The sequence below is a fragment of the Manis pentadactyla genome, chromosome 4 (genome assembly GCF_030020395.1).
Source record: "Manis pentadactyla isolate mManPen7 chromosome 4, mManPen7.hap1, whole genome shotgun sequence".
In the NCBI taxonomy this organism is placed as follows: Eukaryota; Metazoa; Chordata; class Mammalia; order Pholidota; family Manidae; genus Manis; species Manis pentadactyla.
Window position 1 is genome coordinate 168,634,447 of NC_080022.1, and position 21,624 is coordinate 168,656,070.

General features: G+C 35.8%; 1 protein-coding gene across 3 annotated transcripts in view; it reads right to left on the bottom strand.

Annotated features, from left to right (window-relative positions):
* Positions 1–17,931, bottom strand: part of IKZF3 (IKAROS family zinc finger 3) — a 75,229-nt gene extending 57,298 nt beyond the window's left edge. Inside the window, exons 1-2 of one of the 3 annotated variants that reach the window (XM_036930446.2) lie at positions 17,720–17,931; positions 727–780 (exon numbers count right to left, since the gene is read on the bottom strand). In XM_036930446.2, the coding sequence (XP_036786341.1) occupies positions 727–780; positions 17,720–17,726 (61 nt within the window). In that variant the 5' untranslated portion in view covers positions 17,727–17,931. The remainder of the gene's footprint in view (positions 1–726; positions 781–17,719) is intronic. The other 2 variants (XM_036930448.2, XM_036930449.2) reach the window with 2 other exon arrangements.
* Between the last annotated feature and the right edge of the window lie 3,693 nt (positions 17,932–21,624).

Genomic DNA, 21,624 nt, shown 5'->3' on the forward strand with positions numbered 1-21,624 from the left:
AGTGGTTTACTTTTCTCAAGCCTGAAATGACTAACATAAAGTGCACTAATATTAGGTAGAGGTTCAATTAAAATATGTTACAATTCACGGTAACATAAAAAGACAGTTATGTGATAAATTTTATAATATAGCATATGCTTTGAATCAAACTAAGTTAATCAATGCAGAAAAATAGAAGTTATTTTTAGGACATTAATTATTTTAAATGTTTATAGTTTATTCTGGAGCAGGGGTCAGCAAAATGGCCCAAGGGCCAAATCTAATGGTGGCTTGTTTTTGTATGGGCCCAGGAGGTGGGAATGGTTTTTACATGTTTAAAGCATTGTAAAACATGAAGAGGAATATGCAACAGAGGCCACATGTGGCCCACAAAGTCTGAAATATTTACTATCTGGCCCTTTACAAAAAAGTTTGCCGACTCACTATTCTAGAGTGAAAAGCACAAGTAGTTCAAATATAAGCTGCTACATTATTCAACAAAAACTGTCTATTCAAACTGATCAGTTGGGAAAAAAAAAAGACAAAACCAGTGATCAACGTTAAGTGGGTTGTGATTGGGCCCTATAACGCCAAAGAACTTCTATGCTCTAAATGAATGAGCTACTTTTGTATCAGAAAGGGACAACCACATTTTTTTGAATACTATTTTATTGCACTCATAATATTCCTCTTTCTTTGGTAATTTCCATAAAGGTGTATTTCCAGAGAGGAAAGACCTGAGGTTACCTGTGGGCACAGACTGCTCCTGAGTGCTTTTCAGTTCCACATTTGGTTTTATATCTGAAAAGAAAAGGATTATAAGTATCAGCTACTTAAATTTTTTCAGGTTTGAGCATTCTAAATTTAATAAGGATACCATTTTAGAAGACTTAGCAGCAGATTTCCTTTTCAGAGAAGGACTATTCTTTCTCTACAACCCACATAGAATTATCCATGCAGCAGTTGTATTTTAAAGAGATTAAGAGGAAAAATCAGTACTTTGTATTTACCTACATACACAATATGTCTGGTGCTTTTCATTTTTTCATGAAGACCTGAGTTCCCATTTGGTATCATTGCTTTCAGTCCAAAGAGTTTCCTTTAGCATTTTTAGTAGTATAAGTGTGTGAATGATAACTTTTCCTACTTTCCATTTACTTTGATATATCTAATTTGTTCTCAATTTTAAAGGGTATTTTTTAATTGATATGGAATTCTGGGTAGACAGTTTTCTTTCAGCACTTTAAAGATGGCACTCTACTATCTTCTAGCTTCTATTGTTTCTGATGAGAAGTCACTGATATTTTGTGTTGTTGTTTTCCTATATATATTTTTCTATGAATGACTTAATGATTTTCTCTTTACCTTTGGTTTTCAGCAATTTGATATGATATGTGCAGGTGTGATTTTATTTGAATTTATCCTACTTGGGTTCACTGAACTTATCTGTAAAGTTATGCTTTTCACTGAACTTAAGAAATTTTCAGCTATTATTTCTTCAAATACTTTTTCTCCTTCATTCTCTTGCTCCTTTTCTTCTAAGACTTCAATTACATGTATGTAAGACTTTTCATATTTTCCCATAGTTCCCTGAGGCTCTGTTCTCCTTCCCCCATATATTTTTCTTTCATTGTTCAATATTATAGTTTTCAGTTCTAGAATTTCCATTTTGGTCTTTTGTTATAGTGCCTCTGATGAGATTTCCTATTTGTTAATTCATTACAAGTATATTTTCCTTTACATTTTTTAGAATAATTATTACACCTGCTTAAGAGCTTTGTATTCCAGTCCCAAAATCTATGTCATCTTGGAATCAGTCACCATTGATTTTCTTTTTTCTTGAGTATAGGTCTCATTTTCCCACTTCTTCATATGACCTAATAAGTTTGGATTGTACCATGGACATTATAAATGATATGTTTTAGAATATTTGGATTCTATCATGTTCCTTTGAAAAGCATAGTTTTTCTCTATTTTACTTTTTAAAGCATATAGTTAACTTGCCTAGACTCAGACTCAAATTCTGTCTCCCATGTGGTAGGCAGCAACTCGAGTAACCAAATGTCCCAGCATGCCTGGAATTGAGGTTTTTTCCAGACTAAAGACTTTTCACTGTCCCAAGAAATCTGGAACAAGTTGTTCACACTTTGCAGAAATATAAATCTCTGTTCGGTTATTTTAGGTAAGTCCTGGTGGCTCTGTCATTTCTGTCCTGGATGGAGTTCACACAATACTTTACGTCAGAGTGTCAAAATGCAAGTTGCCAGGGCTATATACTAATAAAAAGCAATTTGGGGGGAAAAGAAAGAGAAGGCTTTTCAGCATGTGACTCATATGTGTGTAGTTCAAGGATCGGCTAGAAATTTGAATCAGTCAGAGAATTATACGCAAAAAAGTCCTATCTGCCTTCTCCATTCTAGGATTCCACTCTTACTTCCTAGTTGCTGTGGTTATTATGGATGCTTTAAGCCAGTAAAACTGTGTGTTAGCTACCCAAGTTTTGATTACCCTGAGGCTAAAACTGGGGCTTTTCCCTGGGCTAACAAATCATAAAAACAGGTTGGTTTTGTTATTTTCCAATGCTTTCAGGTGAAAATATGTATTTTTTGTATTTTGTTCAGAATCTATGATTGTTAACTATTGGAAGGTTGTCAATAGGAGGTACTCCTCCATTACTAAGAGTTGAAAATCTCCTTTGTTCTTTATTTTAATGGTGATCATGTACCACAACTATTCAGGATAGTAGTGGTTTCAAATATTCTATAGCATAATCTGGCCATATTCCAATTTTGTTTTGAAAAATATAGTCATTGTAGTTACATTGTTCTTTAATTTTTAAAATTCAACACATTTGACCCATTAGATACTAACAGCAAAGCATAAAGGCAGGGAAAACACACATATCTTAAAAATAAGCATAGGGGCAGCATGGTATGGGGTATCAAAATCCAGGCTGGATGGGAGAAACGTCCATGCAAGGAATAGGGGCTGCTTGGGGCAGGCTGCTGTAGACCAGCCAGCATCAAAAGTGTCCCTGTGTTGGGTGAGCAAGCTGAATGAGGTATGGAGGAATTCTACATGGGAAGTCAGAGACCAAGCAGGGTAAAGTGGGTATTCAGGCAGTAGAAATGCCTGACTTGAAGTGTTAGAATCAGGAGGGATTAAGAGGTTATCCAAGCCAAGAGATGGCCTAGTGTGAGGAGTCAAAGCCTGAGCATAGAGAAGAGGACATGTATGCATGGGGGTGGTCTGGAGTGGAGTTTTAGAGCCTAAATAGGGTGAGCAAGTCACCCACAGGGGGACACTGGGCGCTGGCACATGGAGCCCAAATGTAGTGAGGAGAGCTTTTATTCATGGGAGTGGTCCAGTGCAAAGTGTTAGAACTTGAGTGGGATGAAGAGGGCATTCACATATTAGGGGCAGCCTGCATGGGGTTATCAGAGCCCAAGCAGTTGAGAAGAGGATCCACACACAACAGTGGCCATGGTTCAGAATGTGAGAACCCAAACGAATCAAGGAAAGCATCTGTGCTGAGGAGGAAATGGTAATAGAAATGGATGATTGGTTATGTAAATGAGGATCGATCAAATAAGTGAATACTGTAAGGATAATGAGAACCAGGTTTTCTCTATCAAGAAGGGAGTTACAAAAATGGAAACCTGTGGTATTGTATTGGAAATGAAGATTCTGGCATGAATGCATGGCATCTACTATACATAAATAGATTAGAAAATGTAGGTGTAAATGCGTGTATATATATGGTTATACATACATACAGTCCCTAGACATATCACCAAGAGCACCTGGGAGCAGTGCCACTACAACACTATGACTACATCCAGATATTAACTTCTACATATCATCTCCACTTAAAGGGACCAGGGACCAGGCTCCTTGGAGAAACAGCTGATTCCAGGATTAGGGCAGGAAAAGTACAAGGTGAATTTGGAACGTTTTGACGTGCCAGAAAGCAAAGAAGTACTCACAGAATGAAGAAGATATGCTAAGAGGATATAGAAATCATCTTGAAGGGGTTTCCACTGGCCAAATCTGGGGCAAGGGAGCATCATAATAATAATGATAGTATTGGATTATAACCCACTGAAAGAAATAAATTCATAAGTTTATGTTAAGTGAATAAATTGAAAGTCTGATGATGAATGGAATATTTTATAGTTTCAAAGAGCTTCTCCCCCAAATACTTATTATTACAAAAATGAGAAAAGTAACTATATAGTGGAGAACCTGGTAGACATCATTATAACTGAGCAAAGTGATTATCATCTGTAATGGAACAAATGAAAATTATTTACCACCTGATAATAAAAAGAACACAGCATCATTTCTCTGATATTCCTCCCAAATATTTATAACATGAATCTAACTATGAGGAAACAAACTCTGATTGAGACAGTTTACAAAATCACTGGCCTGTAATCCTCAAAGGGTCAAGGTCATGAAAGACTGAGCACTGTTCCAGACTGAAGGAGAATGAAGACATCAACTAAAGAAAATGTGTGATTCTGAGCAGAATCTTCCTGCAGTAAAGGACATTATAGAAACAATTGGAGAAATCTGAATGGGTCCTGAGGATTAAATATTAGTAATATATGAGTGTTATTTTCCTGATTTTGATGGTTGTTTTGTGGTTATGGAAGAGAATGTAGAACACACACACTGAAGTATTCAAAGGTGAATCACGTCAGCAACTTACTCTCGAAGTTTCCGGAAAAAAAATAGTTTTTTGTACTATTGCAACTTTTCTGTAAGTTCGATAGTCTTTTTTTAAAAAGTTTAAAAAAAAAAGCTAACTGAAACTTTTTTTTTTTGTTATCATTAATCTACAACTACATGAAGAACATTATGTTTACTAGGCTCCCCCCTTCACCAAGTCCCCCTCCCCACACCCCATTAACTGAAACTTCTAACTGCACACTATAGGGATTCTTAACAGGAAAAAAAAAAGAAACAAAACTAGCTCAAAGATTTCACATGAGCAATCTTCATGTGAAAACATCTTTTAGTTAGTACAGAGCGAGATGGCTTTTGATTTGGTAACCTAAAGGAAAAAGGTCCTGGTTCCATGAACCTTTTAAACTCTCTGACAACATTTAAATAGCTCTCAATATTCTTTCAAGCAGCATTTGTGTGTTGCAAATAACAACAGAAGTAACTGAGTACAAATTCTATAAGTAAAGAGAGATTCTGACTACCTTAGTATCAGAACTTAAAGAGACATTAAAAGCATCTGTAATCAGGCTACATGGATGATTTTCTTATGTATTAAAAAAATACTTAAAACACAAGGACAAAACAGATCGAAGTACATTTTTCCCTTTGAACTTAAAGGTCTTTATAAAAACTTGAAGCCCAGTGGTGAAGAGGTGGTGAAGGAATTCCCCAACTGAAGACCAAATACCAGTTAAATATTTCAAAGTGTGGCAAAAACCTTTTAGTTTTTAATGGACCATTTAGCAATTTATTTACACATTTCACTAAAAAAAAAACTCAAAAATTTTGTATTTGATGGGGTCTACTCGGGTCTTTTTAATGTGTGAGCAGTCAACACAGCTTTAAAATATTTTCCAAAAGATTCTTAAGGAAAAAAAAGCCTTGCTTTTGGTAGAAATATAGTTTATTGTACTGATGTTATGCTTATCTGGTGCAAATGATGGAAAAATTCCAAAGTCGGTTAATTTTGTTGAAATATAAATCTTGTCAAATTTCTACATTTCTCCTGTTACTTGAATAGGTAAATCAAGCAAGCTCCTGCCTCAGGCCCTTTGCATTTACCCTTCCCTCTGACTGGAATGTTCTTCTCCCAGATAGCCACATGGCCCATTTTCTCTCTTCATTCAGTCCCCTTATCAAACAAGCTTTACCTAACTACCCTATATAAAATGTCATCATCCACTGTCACTTTCTTTCTTTTACCTTCATTTTTCTTCATAAAATAACTTCATTGTCACTACCTGACATACATTTGTTCATTTTTAAAAATCTGTCTCTTCCCTACTAAAATGTAAGCTCCATGAGAATGGGGATGTTGTATTATTTTGTTGCTGTTTTGCTGTACCTCCAGCTCCCAAAATAGTGCCTACTAATGATGGACACTCAATAAACATTTGTTGAATGAATGCATGAATTTTTACATCTTTATTGTTGATTTTGATGAACACCATAGATCAAAATTCTACAAACTATGGCTTACCACCTGTTTTTATATGACCTGTGAACCAAAAATGGCTTTTACATTTTTAAATGGATGAGAAAAATCAGATGAATACTGTTTCATACCCACTTGAAAATTTTATGAAATTCAAATTTCAGTGTCCATAAATAAACTTTTATTGGAACACATCCAAACTCATTCATTTAGTTGTCTATGGTTGCTTTCATACTCCAACAGCAGAGCTGAGTAGTTGCGACAGAGGCTATATGACTTGCAAACCTACAACATTCATTATCTGGTTCTTTACAGAAAAAGTTGCCATGCCCTGATCTAGATCTATTACTAATACAAACACTATATTGCCCAATATTGCTGACTCTATTACCCAATACTAACACTATATTGCCCAATTTAAGTTTATATTTAATTAAAATTTAAAATTTAGTTTCTCAGTCACACCAGCTACATTTTAAGTACTCAGCAGAACATGTGTTTAATGGCTACTATATTGGACAGCACAGATAAACATTTCCATCATCACAGAAAGTTATGAACAGCACTGCTCTAGATATTAGAATATGTTCCTGCTGCTTGGGACAACACTTCAAAGCTATTTAAAATAAACCTTAAAACTCTGGATCAGGAAAAAAGAATTAAATCAAACCATGTGTAAAAACTAAGTATCGAGCAAAATTTTAAAGGCACTGTACCAGGAAACAGCTTAACAATGACCATTTTCTACCAATATTTCCAAAATTTCCGCAACTGGAATTTCAGGAAAACATTGTGGTTTCCATTAATGCTGTAATCAACATTATAAAACATATAGACAGCATCTTGCATACAAAGCATTTTATAAATTTTACTGATTGAAAAATTAATGTGACTTTTCATAGGGTAGAAAAAAACACAGCACATGGTATCAAACATCCAGATAAAATATTTTAAAATATACCTTATATGTACATATAGAAATATATACTTAGCACCATGTTTCCATTAGGGTTTCTTTTTGTATTATTAGATAAAACCATTTTTCTTATCTCATTTAAAAGCCAAAATTATAATCTAACAGAAAACCATAGTTAATATTCTTTCATATCACTTGTCTTCTGCCATTCCCACAACTAAATAACCAATGTTCCCATATTTTAGGGTTAATTCATTTGTGTTTTCCACTGACACCTTATCTCTTACATAACAAATCTTGTAAAAGGTATAACTCTTTTATTACGGAGACAGCTGACAAATGTGTTGGACTAGAACAGCTACAGGTAATTTCCTTTATAGCTTTCAATGCACTCTACAGATTCAAAGCATTACTAGCAATGTCATTTTTTTTCTACCAGCATCAAAAACAAGCTTTCATTACATGCTTACTGAGAGAAGACAATTTCAAATTTGTTTTTATTCCTTGAGATTCTTTTCAATAACAAAGATGCCATTTAAAAAAATTCCCTACTTATAAGTTTTGTTAAGAAACCAAGATTTTTCTAAGAGACTCTGGTGTTTTGTGTGTTGTAGAATGAAAGAGGGTAGATTACAAATAAAATGTAAACTTGGAAATGGCAGGAGTCTAGTTAACTAAGATTTCTTCAAAGTTCACATGTAAGTGTTTTTACCTCATAACTCTAATATAAATTATCAACAAACCAAATATTTACATTAACAACAAAATTTGTAACCATATTTTTAACTTGAATGGCTATAAACTTTTTTTGATACTAATAAGTAATTATCATTCAGTTAAGAATACCAGCTAACAATATTCTCTTAGTTTCAGAGACCAGATTTCCACTCACTGATCTGTTCTCTCAGTAGGAAGTGTAGGGGCTGAAGGAGAGCAGAACATCAAATCTCAGAATCTTGTACTGAGTTTGCGAGCTGCTAGCAGCCCAGGTCCCTGACAGGTGCCAGAAAGCTGTCTCTGAGTGTTGACATTCCTTTTGTTCTTCCTAACAGTGAACTGACTCCCCTATACCCATGCCTCTTTTTAAAAATACAGTTTATCCTATGTAAAATGTCCCCTTTTACTTCTTAAAAATTATTTTTATTGGAATATAGTTAATATACAATGTTATATTGGTTTCAAATGTACAAAATATTGTCTCCATCCTTCTTACTTTTTAGCTGAAAGCGTTGGAAAATGAGTTGTTGACTGTAAAAATGTATTCACAATTGCAACATTAATACTTGGGACTATAAACGTGGTGCAGAAGTGTTAGTTATAGTTTCTAAAAGGTCTTTTTTCACCAGTTCTCTTATTACTACCACATATGATCATCTGGAATCTTACCACCACAAGAACAGTTTTGTACAATAAAAAATGATCCCTACAACAATGAAATTAGAATATTAGAATTGGAGTGGATATCTTAATTAACTTACCTCTCCTTCCCCTGCCACCTGATGCTTGAATTTCCCTCAATATTCCCTTAGTTGGGTTGTAAAGCCTCTGCTCAGACACTTCCGATAATACAGAAATGATTCCTTTCTATTTCAGCAAAACTCTAATGGTAAAAAAGTTCCTCCTTAAATGTAACTGACTTCAAATATCCTGAAATGTCCATTTCAGGTCTTAGTCAGCTTTCTGGGAATATATGGGATAAGTTATTATTCAGATGGCACTGCTCAGTTCTCTAACTGCGGTGAGGGCTTTCTTTTGAACCCAGTTTTGTTTGTCTGTGGTCCTCTAAAAAATGTGGCATCCAGCACTTAGCCTAGTAGTGCAAATTAGATTTCATTACCTCATAGCATTTCTGGAAGATAAACAGGTACAGTGCATTTATTATTCTCCCCATTTTACAGATAAAATTCAAGATACAAAGAATGATAAAAATCATAAAGTCACTAATTGTCCAAGGGCACAATGTCAGTGACACATTAAGAAGAGAAGCATTAATTTTTTGAGTTTCACCTTTGTTTCAAATAACTTAAGTAATGTTTTCAAGTGCTTACCTACATAGATTATAGATATCAGAAGAAGGTCAGGACTAAAAGATATTTTACACCAAATTAATTTCAAATACCTCAAGTGATTATGATGGATGGGTAAGGAAGATAGAAAAACAGAGAGCACACTTTAAAATGAGAGTAATCCCTTCATTCATGAAATACTTCCTTCTGTTCTACATTGGATTAAGGTAAAGGTTAAGAAATATCAAGATTACTTGTCTAAGGACACCAGATCAAATACAGCTCTCCTTACAATTTGAATTCTTCCTTCATTATCTTTTTTTTAAATAATAAAGTGTTAAGTGTTCCCCTGATTAAGTGTGTATTGAGGAAATTATAAACTGTGGGGCACAGGTCTAAAAGAACAAATTCAACTAGTGTTATCTTTCTCAAAAGGTCAATTACTCTAAAGTTGTAGAGAAATAAATACATTTCTATTTCACCAAGGATGTCACATGCCTCCAAATGAACATGTAGAGAGAGGAAGAATGCATACTTTGTCATTGTTACTTTAAAAAAAGTATGTGCTAAAATGATTGAGTCCAACATATTCCAAGTAAGATTTTCATTTTACAACTGTAAGATGACTAGTTTTTTTTAGAAAATAACAGGTCAAAAATAGAATCATTAATTTAAAGTCAGTAATAAACCTAAGTGTGAAAGTTAGAATAATCATTTTTCTAGAGGCTAACACTGGAGAATATTTTCATGGTCTTGGAGTAGACAAAGGTTTCTTAAATAGGCATAAGGTGCCCTTAATCCACAAAGAAAACATTAAAATTAAGGATTCTTCATTAAAATTAAGGATTCTATTTCTCAAATAGATTAAGAAAATAAGCAAGTTACAGAGTGGGAGAAAACATTTGCAATATATGTGACAAAGCACAAGTTTCTGGAATATTTTTTTAAATGCCAAAAAAATCAGTAAGAATTCATGTAATTGTAGATTAATGATAACAAAATGAATTTTAAAAATTATGAATTAAAAAAATCAATAAGAAAAAACAAACAATCCAACTAAAAAAAAAATGTGCAGAAGACTTACAGCTCTTCAGGAAAGAGGTATACAAAATGGCCAATAAACATGAAAAAGTACTCAACATCATTACTCATCAGGAAAATGCAAATTAAAACCACAGGGAAATACCACTACACACCCACCAGAAAGGTTAAAATTAAAAAGACTGAGTGACAATAGCAAGTGTTGACAAAATGTGGTACAATTGGAACTCTCAGACATTACTAGTGGGAGGGTATAGTGGTTCAACCACTCTGGAAACCTTTGGCAGTAAGCTAAATATACACCAACCCTATGACCCAGAAATGCTAGTGCTAGATATATATCAAGAGAAATAGATATATAAGTCCACATGCACAAGAATGTTTATAATATAGACAAACACTGGAAACAATCAAATGTCCATCAATAGAATGAATAAACAAATTGTGGTATATTCATACTACTCAACAACAAAAGAGAATGAACTACTAATACATGTAACAATACGGATGGATCTCAAAAGTATGTTGAGCAAAGGAGCCAGACACCAAATAGCACATACTGTATGTTTCCATTACATGAAATTCAAGAACAGGAAAGGTGATCTATGATGATAGAAGTCTGAATAGTGTTTAACTTGGGAAAAGGGGAGGATATCAATTATAAATGGGCCCAAGGGAACCCTCTGAGGTGATGCAAATATTCCATATCTTGATCTGAGAGGTGTATATATAGGTAAAAATTAATCAAGCTGTATACATGAGACATTTGCACTTCATTTATAAGTTATTCCTTAATTTTAAAAAATCTCTTGAACACTTAAAATTCTCAAATATCTATAATCCCAAGCCTTAGAAATGCAATTATAACAGTATCTTCCCACAAGTTTGAATTTCAAGGGTTTCACATGATTCTTTTAGGGAGTCTTTATAGATTATATCTATACCAAACATCCACCAAATGAGCCCCATATATCTTAAAAATTCTCATGATGAGAAAATTTAATTATGTATTACATAATGTGTCAACTAAGTATGTTAAGTTTTAAAAAATAAGGCCCTAATTGTAACATAAAGGTGAAATAAATGATAATAATTTGTATTTCAATATGTAAAGTACCAGCACAATTACTCTAAAATAACAAGGAGATCAGATGCATCTGTAGAATCACCATGAATTAAGAGCTAAAAATGCAAAAAGATACAGGTTGCATCAATAATGACAGAAGGGTCTTGGCTCTGAACTAAACAAAGAATCGTCTACTCTTAACTTATATAGTAGCTGCATTCTTAGACAATTTATATTGTATTAAAACCATGCAAAAATACTTCATGTTTATACATAAAATTATTAGGTTCTAGCAGTCTTTAGACAGACATAAAATGCGATTAAGTTTCAGAAAAGGGAGAGATTCCAACCCTAGAATGAGGAACAACTTACTAAAAGAGATGGCATTTGGAATAGACCATAATGGATGGGTGAGAATTTCAACTGGCATGATTGTGGTGCTATTTACAGTGTTGGGAAGTCAGGCGTAGCTGGTTTGGGTTGGATAGACAGTGAGTTCACTTTTGGACTTGTTGAGTTTGAACATTAGAAAAATGGAGAGTTAAAAAACGAATGCACATTCACACTAAGCAGTCCAGAATAAAATTAGAGGTCAGAGGCTACCACTGGCAAAGTATACTGAAACCACACTGTGGATTATCTTAAATGCCCAACTAAGAAATACTTAAAAATAGTCTTTGACTGAGGAATAACTTGGTATTTCAGGAAGATCATTCTGGCAGCAATCCTCAAAATAAACTGAAAGAGTCAAGTCTAATACAGGGTTACGTGTAGAAAAAACATGTAACAGCTTGAGCTAGTAGTTTTCAAAAATGTATTCTATGGAACTCCAGGGTTTCAAAGGGCTGCCATAGGAAAACCTGTGGTAGGAGAAACAAAAAACCAACAGGTAGGAAGTCTTAGCAGTGGTCTCTGGCCCTCTCCCCTCCCCAGCTGGAACATCACTCTCACATCTGTCTCACATAAGATTTTGGTATAAAAGGGTGCTTTGTTGACAAAAACAAAATTTGTCTTGTTTTTTGTCTCATCCTTATTCTTGCTGAACTGTGAGACTGACTGTAGAACACCTCAAGGGGTCATCATACAATCATCAAGTATCACTATATGGAGTAGTAACTGTAAAAGCACTATATTCTATAAGCACTATATTCTTAATATGAACTTGTTTAATCACTATTTGTCCTACTATATAGAATGTGCCTCCATCCACAAATTAGATTACCTGTAAAAATTTACTAGCTTTGGGTGACATTAGGTCACTGATGCTTGCAATAGATAACTGTGGAGCCTCTGAGAAACTCTAAATTCCTTTTTTAAAAAGATGTGCAATGGATGTTGTTAGCTTGACTAACTTAGAAGCTGTATACTTGTTTGTGTACTCTGGTCTCTCGGCCCTACTGATTCAAATTTGAGCTATAATATAATATATAATCATAATGTCCCATGCTACATGTTCTTGTTATTGAGCAGCTGATTATTATACTGTGACAAAAACATGTTGCAAGCACCTTGGCCTAAGCCTTAATTAAATATATGGAATAGTAGAGTTATATTCTCATTTAAGTAATTTTACATGAGTAAATATACACAGGAAAAAAAAGCACAGAACCACAGTCTTACTTAAGTCATATTTACAAAATTTTAATATTTTTAAAGAGTTCAAAAAAGTTGTATTTTGAGGTCAGAGTATAAATTTATACATTGATAATCTTCAATGCATTAAAATTTGCTAAGTGATACACATGAAAGTCAAATGAAATTTAAATCAAGTAAGCCTCTGATGCACATTTGTGGTACTGTCCACACTGTATGCAATCAACTATTAATGAGTATTAGTAAGTGATTTCTTAATACCTAGATAAAAACAGATGATGGCAAAAATGAGTAGATCCTAAATTTATAAAAATTAGTTACTTCAATGTAAATTCGTTCAACCTTTGTGGAAAGCAGTATGGAGGTTCCTCAAAAAACTAAAAGTAGAAATACCATTTGACCCAGGAATTCCACTCCTAAGAATTTACCCTAAGAATGCAGGAGCCCAGTTTCAAAAAGACATATGCACCCCTATGTTTACCACAGCACTATTTACAATAGCCAAGAAATGGAAGCAACCTAAGTGTCCACCAGTAGATGAATGCATAAAGAAGATGTGGTACATATACACAATGGAATATTATTCAGCCATAAGAACAAAACAAATCCTACCATTTGCAACAACATGAATGGAGCTAGAGGGTATTAGGCTCAGTGAAATAAGCCAGGCGGAGAAAGACAAGTATCAAATGATTTCACTCATCTGTGGAGTATAAGAATAAAGCAAAAACTGAAGGAACAAAACAGCAGCAGACTCACAGAACCCAAGAATGGACTAACAGTTACCAAAGGGAAAGGGACTGGGGAGGGTGGGTGGGAAGGGAGGGATAAGGGGAAAAAGGGGCATTATGATTAGCACACATAATGTAAGGGGGGAGGCACGGGAAAGGCAGTATAGCACAGAGAAGATAAGTGGTGATTCTATAGCATCTTACTTCACTGATGGACAGTGACTGTAATGGGGTATGTGATGGGGACTTGATAATAGGGAGAATCTAGTAACCATAATGTTGTTCATGTAAGTGTATATTAATGATACCAAAACAAATAAAAATGAAAAAAAAATTAGTTACTTCCAGTTTTCAGACTGGAGATATACATCAGCTATGATGTAACTCGACATGTATAAAAATGTTTATAGGTTGGTGAGCATGATTTTTTTTCCAGAGTCTATATGGCTACGATTACAGGAAATTGCTTTGATGTGCCCAATATTCTGACAAGTTAATAGTCTCTCAAACAGACATCACTTTGCAAATGAATTGACAGTGCTGTGATAGAGAACTCAAATTAAATGAGATATGTTATTCTCAGCTTTAAGATTCAAAACACTTGCTGTAAAGAAATGGCTTATTGTGGAAATTGCAGTATTTCACTGAAATAAAGAATACAGCAAAAATTTTAAACAAATCCAAAAGTCAAAAAGCACTATATTATTTTGCCCAGAGCACAGCCAATACTGGATTATAAAAATATATAGTATTCATTGCGTTGGACTTAGCCAACATTCCAAACTCTACTACCAAACCTAAGAATTGCTAGTACAAACCTCCTATACTCATAAAAATTAATCAAATAAAAGGCATCATAATAAACATAATGAAAATTACTTTTCAGCACTATTTTCTTAATTGGATGCAAGAAACTCTCTGTTCTGTGAACCAGGAACTGTTCCTGGCACTGAACATATAAAAATAAGACATAGTTTCTGCCCCCAAGAAGATTAAAGACCAGTGGGGGAATTACCACTTAAATCAATAAATAATTTCAATACAGTCAGCAGAAGAATGCACAGAAAGGAGAGGCCCCTAGCCTAGGTGAAGGGAGGTAAAATCCTGGGTAGGGTGATCACCAAAGGCACCAGGAAAGTTCATCAGAAGCTCATCTGCAGAGCCTTCATGGTGGTGATGCCTGAGCACAGCCTTGAAAGACGAATAGGCACAATCAGGTAATGAATGGGGTGAGAACTTTAGCAAAGACATGGAAGTGTGAAATAGAATATTGGATTATAGGAAGCACAAACAGGAATTTTCTAAAATTATGTTCCACCAGAACCCGGTTGCCTTTCTGTGGCTTTTGTTCCTTTTAACTTTACCTTTCATCTTCACATGCTTATAATGGAGGGCTAATAAACTCCACTGTTTGGAGGCTGTATGTCTGTAAATCTCACCATCCAGAGCTTAGAATGGGACCTAGAAATGAAAAACAGCTCCCACAAAAGCCATGTGGTGAGAAGAAGATGACATTAAGAAGGAAACAAGAATTGCACAATAACCTGGGAATACTTAGTGTAGGGGCATTCAGCTCTGCACAGTTCAAACACCTAGTGAGAACATGCTATAGAACAACAGATTACCTGATGGTCAGAATAGTGAGTCAGGGTCACCAAGGTAAAGTTCTCTCTTGTGCACTTAGTTTATAAAGCAGGGGGCTGTGTAATCAATAGACTTAGACCTCTATCCAATATCGCTTAAATAAAAAGGTTTTATATTAAATAAGAAACATGCCAATACTTGTGAAGTTCATATTTGAGAACCACCTCATTTCTCATACCAGATAGAAGGGATGTTTATTACAGCACAAACAACAAAATTTAGCAACATAAAGAGTCTCTGGATAGAAATTATTTAGGATCACAGATTGTAAGAAAAGAAATTACAGCCTTTGATTTACTATATGTGTTAATTTTTCACTTTTACATGGCAAGATTTCTGTTTCAAAAGCTTATTTGATCTGCCATCTTCACATATAGTAAGTCTCAAGAGATGTCTGTTGATGAATGAAAAGATGAATAAAAAAAGATTTTATATGCTGACAGAATGACTACACAGCTACACTTCACAATAAACCATTAGAATATTAATTGGACCACCAAACTAGACAAAAAAATAAGGCATTCCATAAAGTATTTTACTTTCTTATGTTGTCAAGGAATGAAAGGTATATACTGCAGGTCAAATCTCCATTCTAGGTTGAGACAAAAATATTGAATGTAAAAATACTTTATTTTAAATATCAAACACATGAGCCAGGTTAGTCAATCTTGGGTGGCTATAATGAACTAGGTATTTTACTACATCACTCTGTCTTAAAGGATCTGATATTAGAATAGCCAAATTCACACCATTAACCTTTTAAAAATTTATTTAAGCATTGAAGTTTTTGCATTGAACATTAAAGTATACACCACCTACCTCTATGAATTTAAGATTTAGTCATTTAAACTCAAAACTTATTACTGGTCTATATTCTACCACTTTCCATTCATAGTCTGTACATTCTGAATTAAAATTCTGTGTAGTTTTCATTCCTTTTTTATTCAGAAAGTCTTCATCCAGGCTTATCTAAAAGTCTCTGTTAGGGTATTAATACACCTCGTTATTCTATTTTGTTAATGATTTCTTTATTTCACAATAAATGAATTTGGTAGTATTAACACTTGCAGAGAAACACTCCAGTTTCCATGTATTTACACTATTCTGTATGTTATTCTTGAGAAGTGAAATGGTTAAGACAAGGAAAAAATAGTGTTGGAGTATTAATTTATAATTTCACAAAAACAAATTTAGCAATTCACTTGTAATAAAGCATGAGAGCTTTTAAAATTATTTTTTCATAGTGTACATCAACCTAATTATTTTCCTATTCTTGGCCAGTGAAACCTTTACATGTTAAAAATTACACTTCATAAACCACTTTAAAAATATTCAAATTAAAAATATCAGTTTTATGAGAGTTATTTTTTTAAGCCTTAATAATTCAACAATTCAAAAGCATAAAGAGTTTTTCATAAGAGAAAACACCTAAATTCAATAATGGCCATTTAAAAGTTCCTATATATTAAATACATACTGTTCACTGATTTATCATTTGGCATTCTACTTGGAAAAAAAAGTCTTATACGGGCCAAGAAAGTTTAAAAAATTGTAAGTACACCCATGTACAAACTAAGGATTTAGGACCACAAGACTGCAATCAATTATACTGTGAGAAAAAAAACTTTACCATATTTATCTTGTGTTCCAAAGTATTTAATAAAATTTTAATAATTTCATATACTCTAGACCTGGAGTTGCCAAAGATCAAAGTTCATTGGCAATAAGAGATTCTTTGGTTACTATAGAGAAAATATCCATGCTATTCGTAATATTTATCAAATTCATATTTTAACTAGGTGTCAATATCTCATTTAATAGTAGAATGAATACATTTCTTACAAATTCTGATTTTCTAAATATCACCATCTTTTCCAAATTGAAATGCATCTGCCATTTTCAAGGTTTTATGAACATTTTTGAAGACTACTGAAAATTTTTTTAGTTATCCCAAGGAAGTATATCCTGAAAATTTTTTGAGAGGTGAGGAGTTTTATGTCTTCCCACATTAATTCAAATGAAACTCTTAATGTGAGTCTGATTTTTGCTTTTGGTAAAGAAGGATCGTTAGAAGATCGAGTTCCAAGGGAACCACAAGTGTCAACCACTTAAAAATTTACCTTTTCCACATGACAGCATTTAGTCTTAGCAGGAAAAAAACAGTCACCTTTCCTCTAAACAAGACACTCAGATTAGCCTAATTCCAATGGACACTGAGGCTAAGGACAAAAAAAGACATTCAAAGGGATTAGTTAATCCAACCCAGGTTTGCTGCCATTTTAGGGACGCCCCTTAAGTACTCTTTCTCTCCAGACTTAAGAGTTGACCCCACATGTCTGACAACCCCGAAGAAATAAGATTTCGGAGAAGTTATCACTTTCCAAAGTTGGGGGTGTGGGGGACAACTGAGAGATGTATGAGGACAGATACGCTTTGCCCTCTGAAATGCCTCATATTTACTTTTGACTAAAGAAATAAACAGAAGCAAAACCGAGATTCAGAAGGAACTCTCTCTGCTGCAAGTGCCGGTCGAGCTTTTCAAAGACCCCTTAGAAAAGAAGCGGATTGGAGGCTCACCTTCCATCTTGTCGCCGGGCTGGGCTAGGCTGGGCTGGGCTGGGCTGGGCAGGAGCTGCCGCTCTGGCTACCCGGCCGCTCCACGTGCTCCTGCCGTCGCCGGGACGCAGCGCGCAGCTGGCGGGAGATTCCCGGTGCGGGGAGTCCCCGGGATCCGGCTGGTCGCCGCGTCGGCGCAGATTGAAAGGGGCAGGAGCTGGCGACCGGCCGGTGCGCGGGGTTACAGCGGCGCTGGCTGGCGGCCGCTTTAAAGGACGCTGGCTGCTGAGCACCCGAGGTTCTGCATCTCCAGTCCCCGTTTGAATGTCAAACTCAAGAACCCCCATAGGATGAAAATGGAGCATCAGTAAATTGTCTCAAAATGCCTAACTTTATAAGGATAATGGATAGGAGAATAATACCACAAGGCGGGAGGAGGTATCTGGATTGCTTTCTTGCACGTTTTAGTTCAAGGAGGTTTGTCTTAAATCGACCAAGAGCTGGAACTTAGGCGATGATAGCCATAAATACCATCAATGAGGACTCGCTTCATTGGAAGTATTATGTTTTTCTCCCCCAGTTTTTGATTTCATATGATAAAAGTTATTGGTCCAAGTTTCAGAAAATTCTAAGACAGTACAAAAGGGTTTGGGTACTTTTATCAACTCAACTTTTTCATTTTTTTGGGAGCAAAAAGTCCTCTACTTTTGTGTTCCCTTCTGGGAACTACTTGGTTTAGTTGCCCTCACTTACAAAATACAATTCACCCTATTTATGTGTGTTAATTTTCTACTACTATGCTTTCTTCCATATATGATGAGACAGCTTACAAAAGTACACATATAAATGTATTGGAAAAGTACGTGAAGAAAGTTGAGCAAAGAGGTGGGTGGGAGGATAATAAGAGAGCAAAATTAATTCAAAGATGTCAGTACAGAGATTACCAGTCAAATCCTTTCCCAACAGCCTTCCCACTTTATAGAGGTAAAGCACACACTTGACAATAGGAAAAGGGAAGGAGATGTGACCACATAATTTTTCAAAAGCATAACTTCTCTTCACACTGAGGTCTAAAGGACATTGCTCAGGTGAATCCTTACAAAGATACCCAGTTTGTTGATTTGGACAACATGTGGAATGATCCTCAAAAAGGCCACTTCCACCCTTGTTAGAAAATTATATTGTATATTTGAGACTTAAGGTTGGGAGTTTGTGCAGGCAGCAAACCATAATCAGAAGAAACTCCCTTATGAGTTAAAGTATGTATGTCGTTATTTTATAAATTTTAGTTTATTTTAAATATGGCTTAGTGTAGGATATACATATATACATACATGTATATATGTATACATACACATGTGATTTTTTTAAATGAGTGAATAACTTGCATTGGCTTTAGGATCATAGCATCATGGTGGCATCTCTGTAGCTTGTATGGGATGGAGTTCTACAGGATAATACCAATTTCAGAGAAATACTCTAAACACTAGGTCTAATTTTAGTACTGAAAGGGGAAATTTGTTGTTTGTGAGTTTCTAAAAGTAAAAATAGCACATCAAAAGTAGCAGAAGAGGAACTGTAAAATTTCACAGGGATGGTGTAAGGATGAGTAGTTATTTGGTTATTAAAAAGTTATAAAAAGCTTTTATTATCTTCTGTTACAATGTTCGTTATACTTAACAATGTAACGTGTTACTACTCTGTAAATAATTAGTTCAGAATAGAGTATTTCAGACTCCAGAGAGTGATATCTAAAGGGATAGATAAAAAGCAGATGGATAAAATAATTTATGTAGCTACTTAAGAAGGTAGAGCATAAATCCTCACTCCTTAAGTATGGTCTTCACATAGTGACTTCCTTCCAAAGAGTACAATATGACAGGGGACAGGGGATAACTTTATAATACAGAAACCACCTCATCTAGGTGACCAAGGTAACATCAACAGTGATAAAACATGTGAATGGATTCTAAGTACCCTTGATATAAAGTGGTAAGAATGGCATCTCTGTAGTCTTCCATCCAAAAATCTATAACCCTAATCTAATGAGAAAAACTTCAGAAAAATTCCAATAGAGACATTCTGTAAAATACCTGATCACTTAAGGTATCAAATTATGGTGTCAAATTAAGGTATCAAATGACATCAAACCTGTCATTAACTATCAAAGTCATCAAAAAGAAATGTCTGAGAAACGCTCATAAATAAGAAGAACCCGAGGAGAGATGATGATTACATGTAATGTGGGATAACCGGATGGGATCCTGGAGCAGAATAAAGACAGTAGATAAAAACTAAGGAAATCTGAATAACGTATGGACTCTAATAGTAATGTATCAATATCGGTTCATTAATTGTGAGAAATGTATCATACTAATGTAAGATGTCATTAGTGGGGAAAACTAGGTGGGAATGCATGAAAACTCTATCTTCACAATTTTTCTGTAAATCTAAAACTGTTATAAAATTCAAAGTCTATTTTAAAAGAGGGGATGGGTACTTTCAACAAAACTACTACTCATTTGGTTAAGTCTCTTCTTACAGTATTCAAAGTGTGTCACACAGGAGTTACAAGGATCAATTACTTAAAAGAACTGGGAAGCTAATAAAACACTGTGGATTTATAATATACTTTGACTAAAACCGGAATAAGAACCTTCTAGGGAATTGAAGATAATGCTTAAATTGTCACCTTAAGAAGGGAACAGTTGAGACTAAACCATGAATCTAGACACAGTAACTGCCATGGGTGGATCTGACTCACTGAATCACATTTCATGGCTTAAGCTATGTAGGTAAATTAACAATGACTAAAAATGAAATCACTGACAAAGGTTGCTCCTGGACCATCTGAGATAGTCCAAGTACTGACTCGGCTCAAAGGAAATAAAACTGAAAACTCTTGATCTCGCCCAAAATAATCATTCTGCACCCTGTCTGAACCTTGGCTCTCTACCCCCCCAGCCTACTCAAAACCACGACTGAGGATGTCCCACTGCTAAGAAATAGACAACACACAGGGCCTTTCAGGCCACCAGACTAGTAGCCAAGCAGGAACCATGAAAGACAGGGGCATGGTCTCTTCTGGAGCTCTGTGATCTTGATTTATCCTCTATCCCCACAGGGGATCTTGCGTTTCAAGTGGGCCCATTGCTTAAAGCAAGGTTCCTTCATAACCCTACATGAATTTGTTCTTGGGGTGGGGGGTGGGGTCTCTCAACGTCCTCTGGTAAGTGATGTTGAAAATGAAGATTTCATGTTCCTCTAGAGTGGGAAGACAGTGGAGACGCTAGGATGGCACACTAGTGGTTCTTCAGGTTCTTCCTGTTGTGGCTAGAAGAATGCAATGAGGTAAAAATTGGGTGTAAGTGTTCGAAAACGATTGCGCACCCTGCTTCAGAGTCCAAGAGAAGAAAGGCTTAGGAGATTCCCGCGCGGGGCTCTCTGCTTCCTCAGAGGAGGAAATTCTCACAAATTTCTCCCTCTCTCAGGTCCCCATGTAAACCCATCCCCTGCTCACCCTACCCCATGGCTCTACGTGGGACCCACAGTGCTCCTCTCCACCATCTCTTCAGCCTCTGAAGAAGTAACGAAACACTAGGCCTCGGCTACTGGGAGTCCAGCGTCCCCGAGCGCGCGGGAAGAGGGCGTCAAGAAGAGGCGTCAAGACAACGGCCGCGTGCGCGCGAGGGGGCGGGGCGCTAGCCTACCGCGCACGGGCCCCGAGTCCGCACGCCCCGCTCCCCGCGCGCGAGGCCTCGAGGCCAGCACGCGCTCGGCGGCGCGTCCACTCCTGTGGAGGCGACGGACGGTAGGGGCGCTGACCCTGGCGCGTTGCCCTGCTCTGTGGAGGAGAGATGGGCAGGCGTTGGGCCAGCGCTGAGGTTGGAAGGAGCCCGCCCCGCAACGCTAGCCCCTGAGTCGTG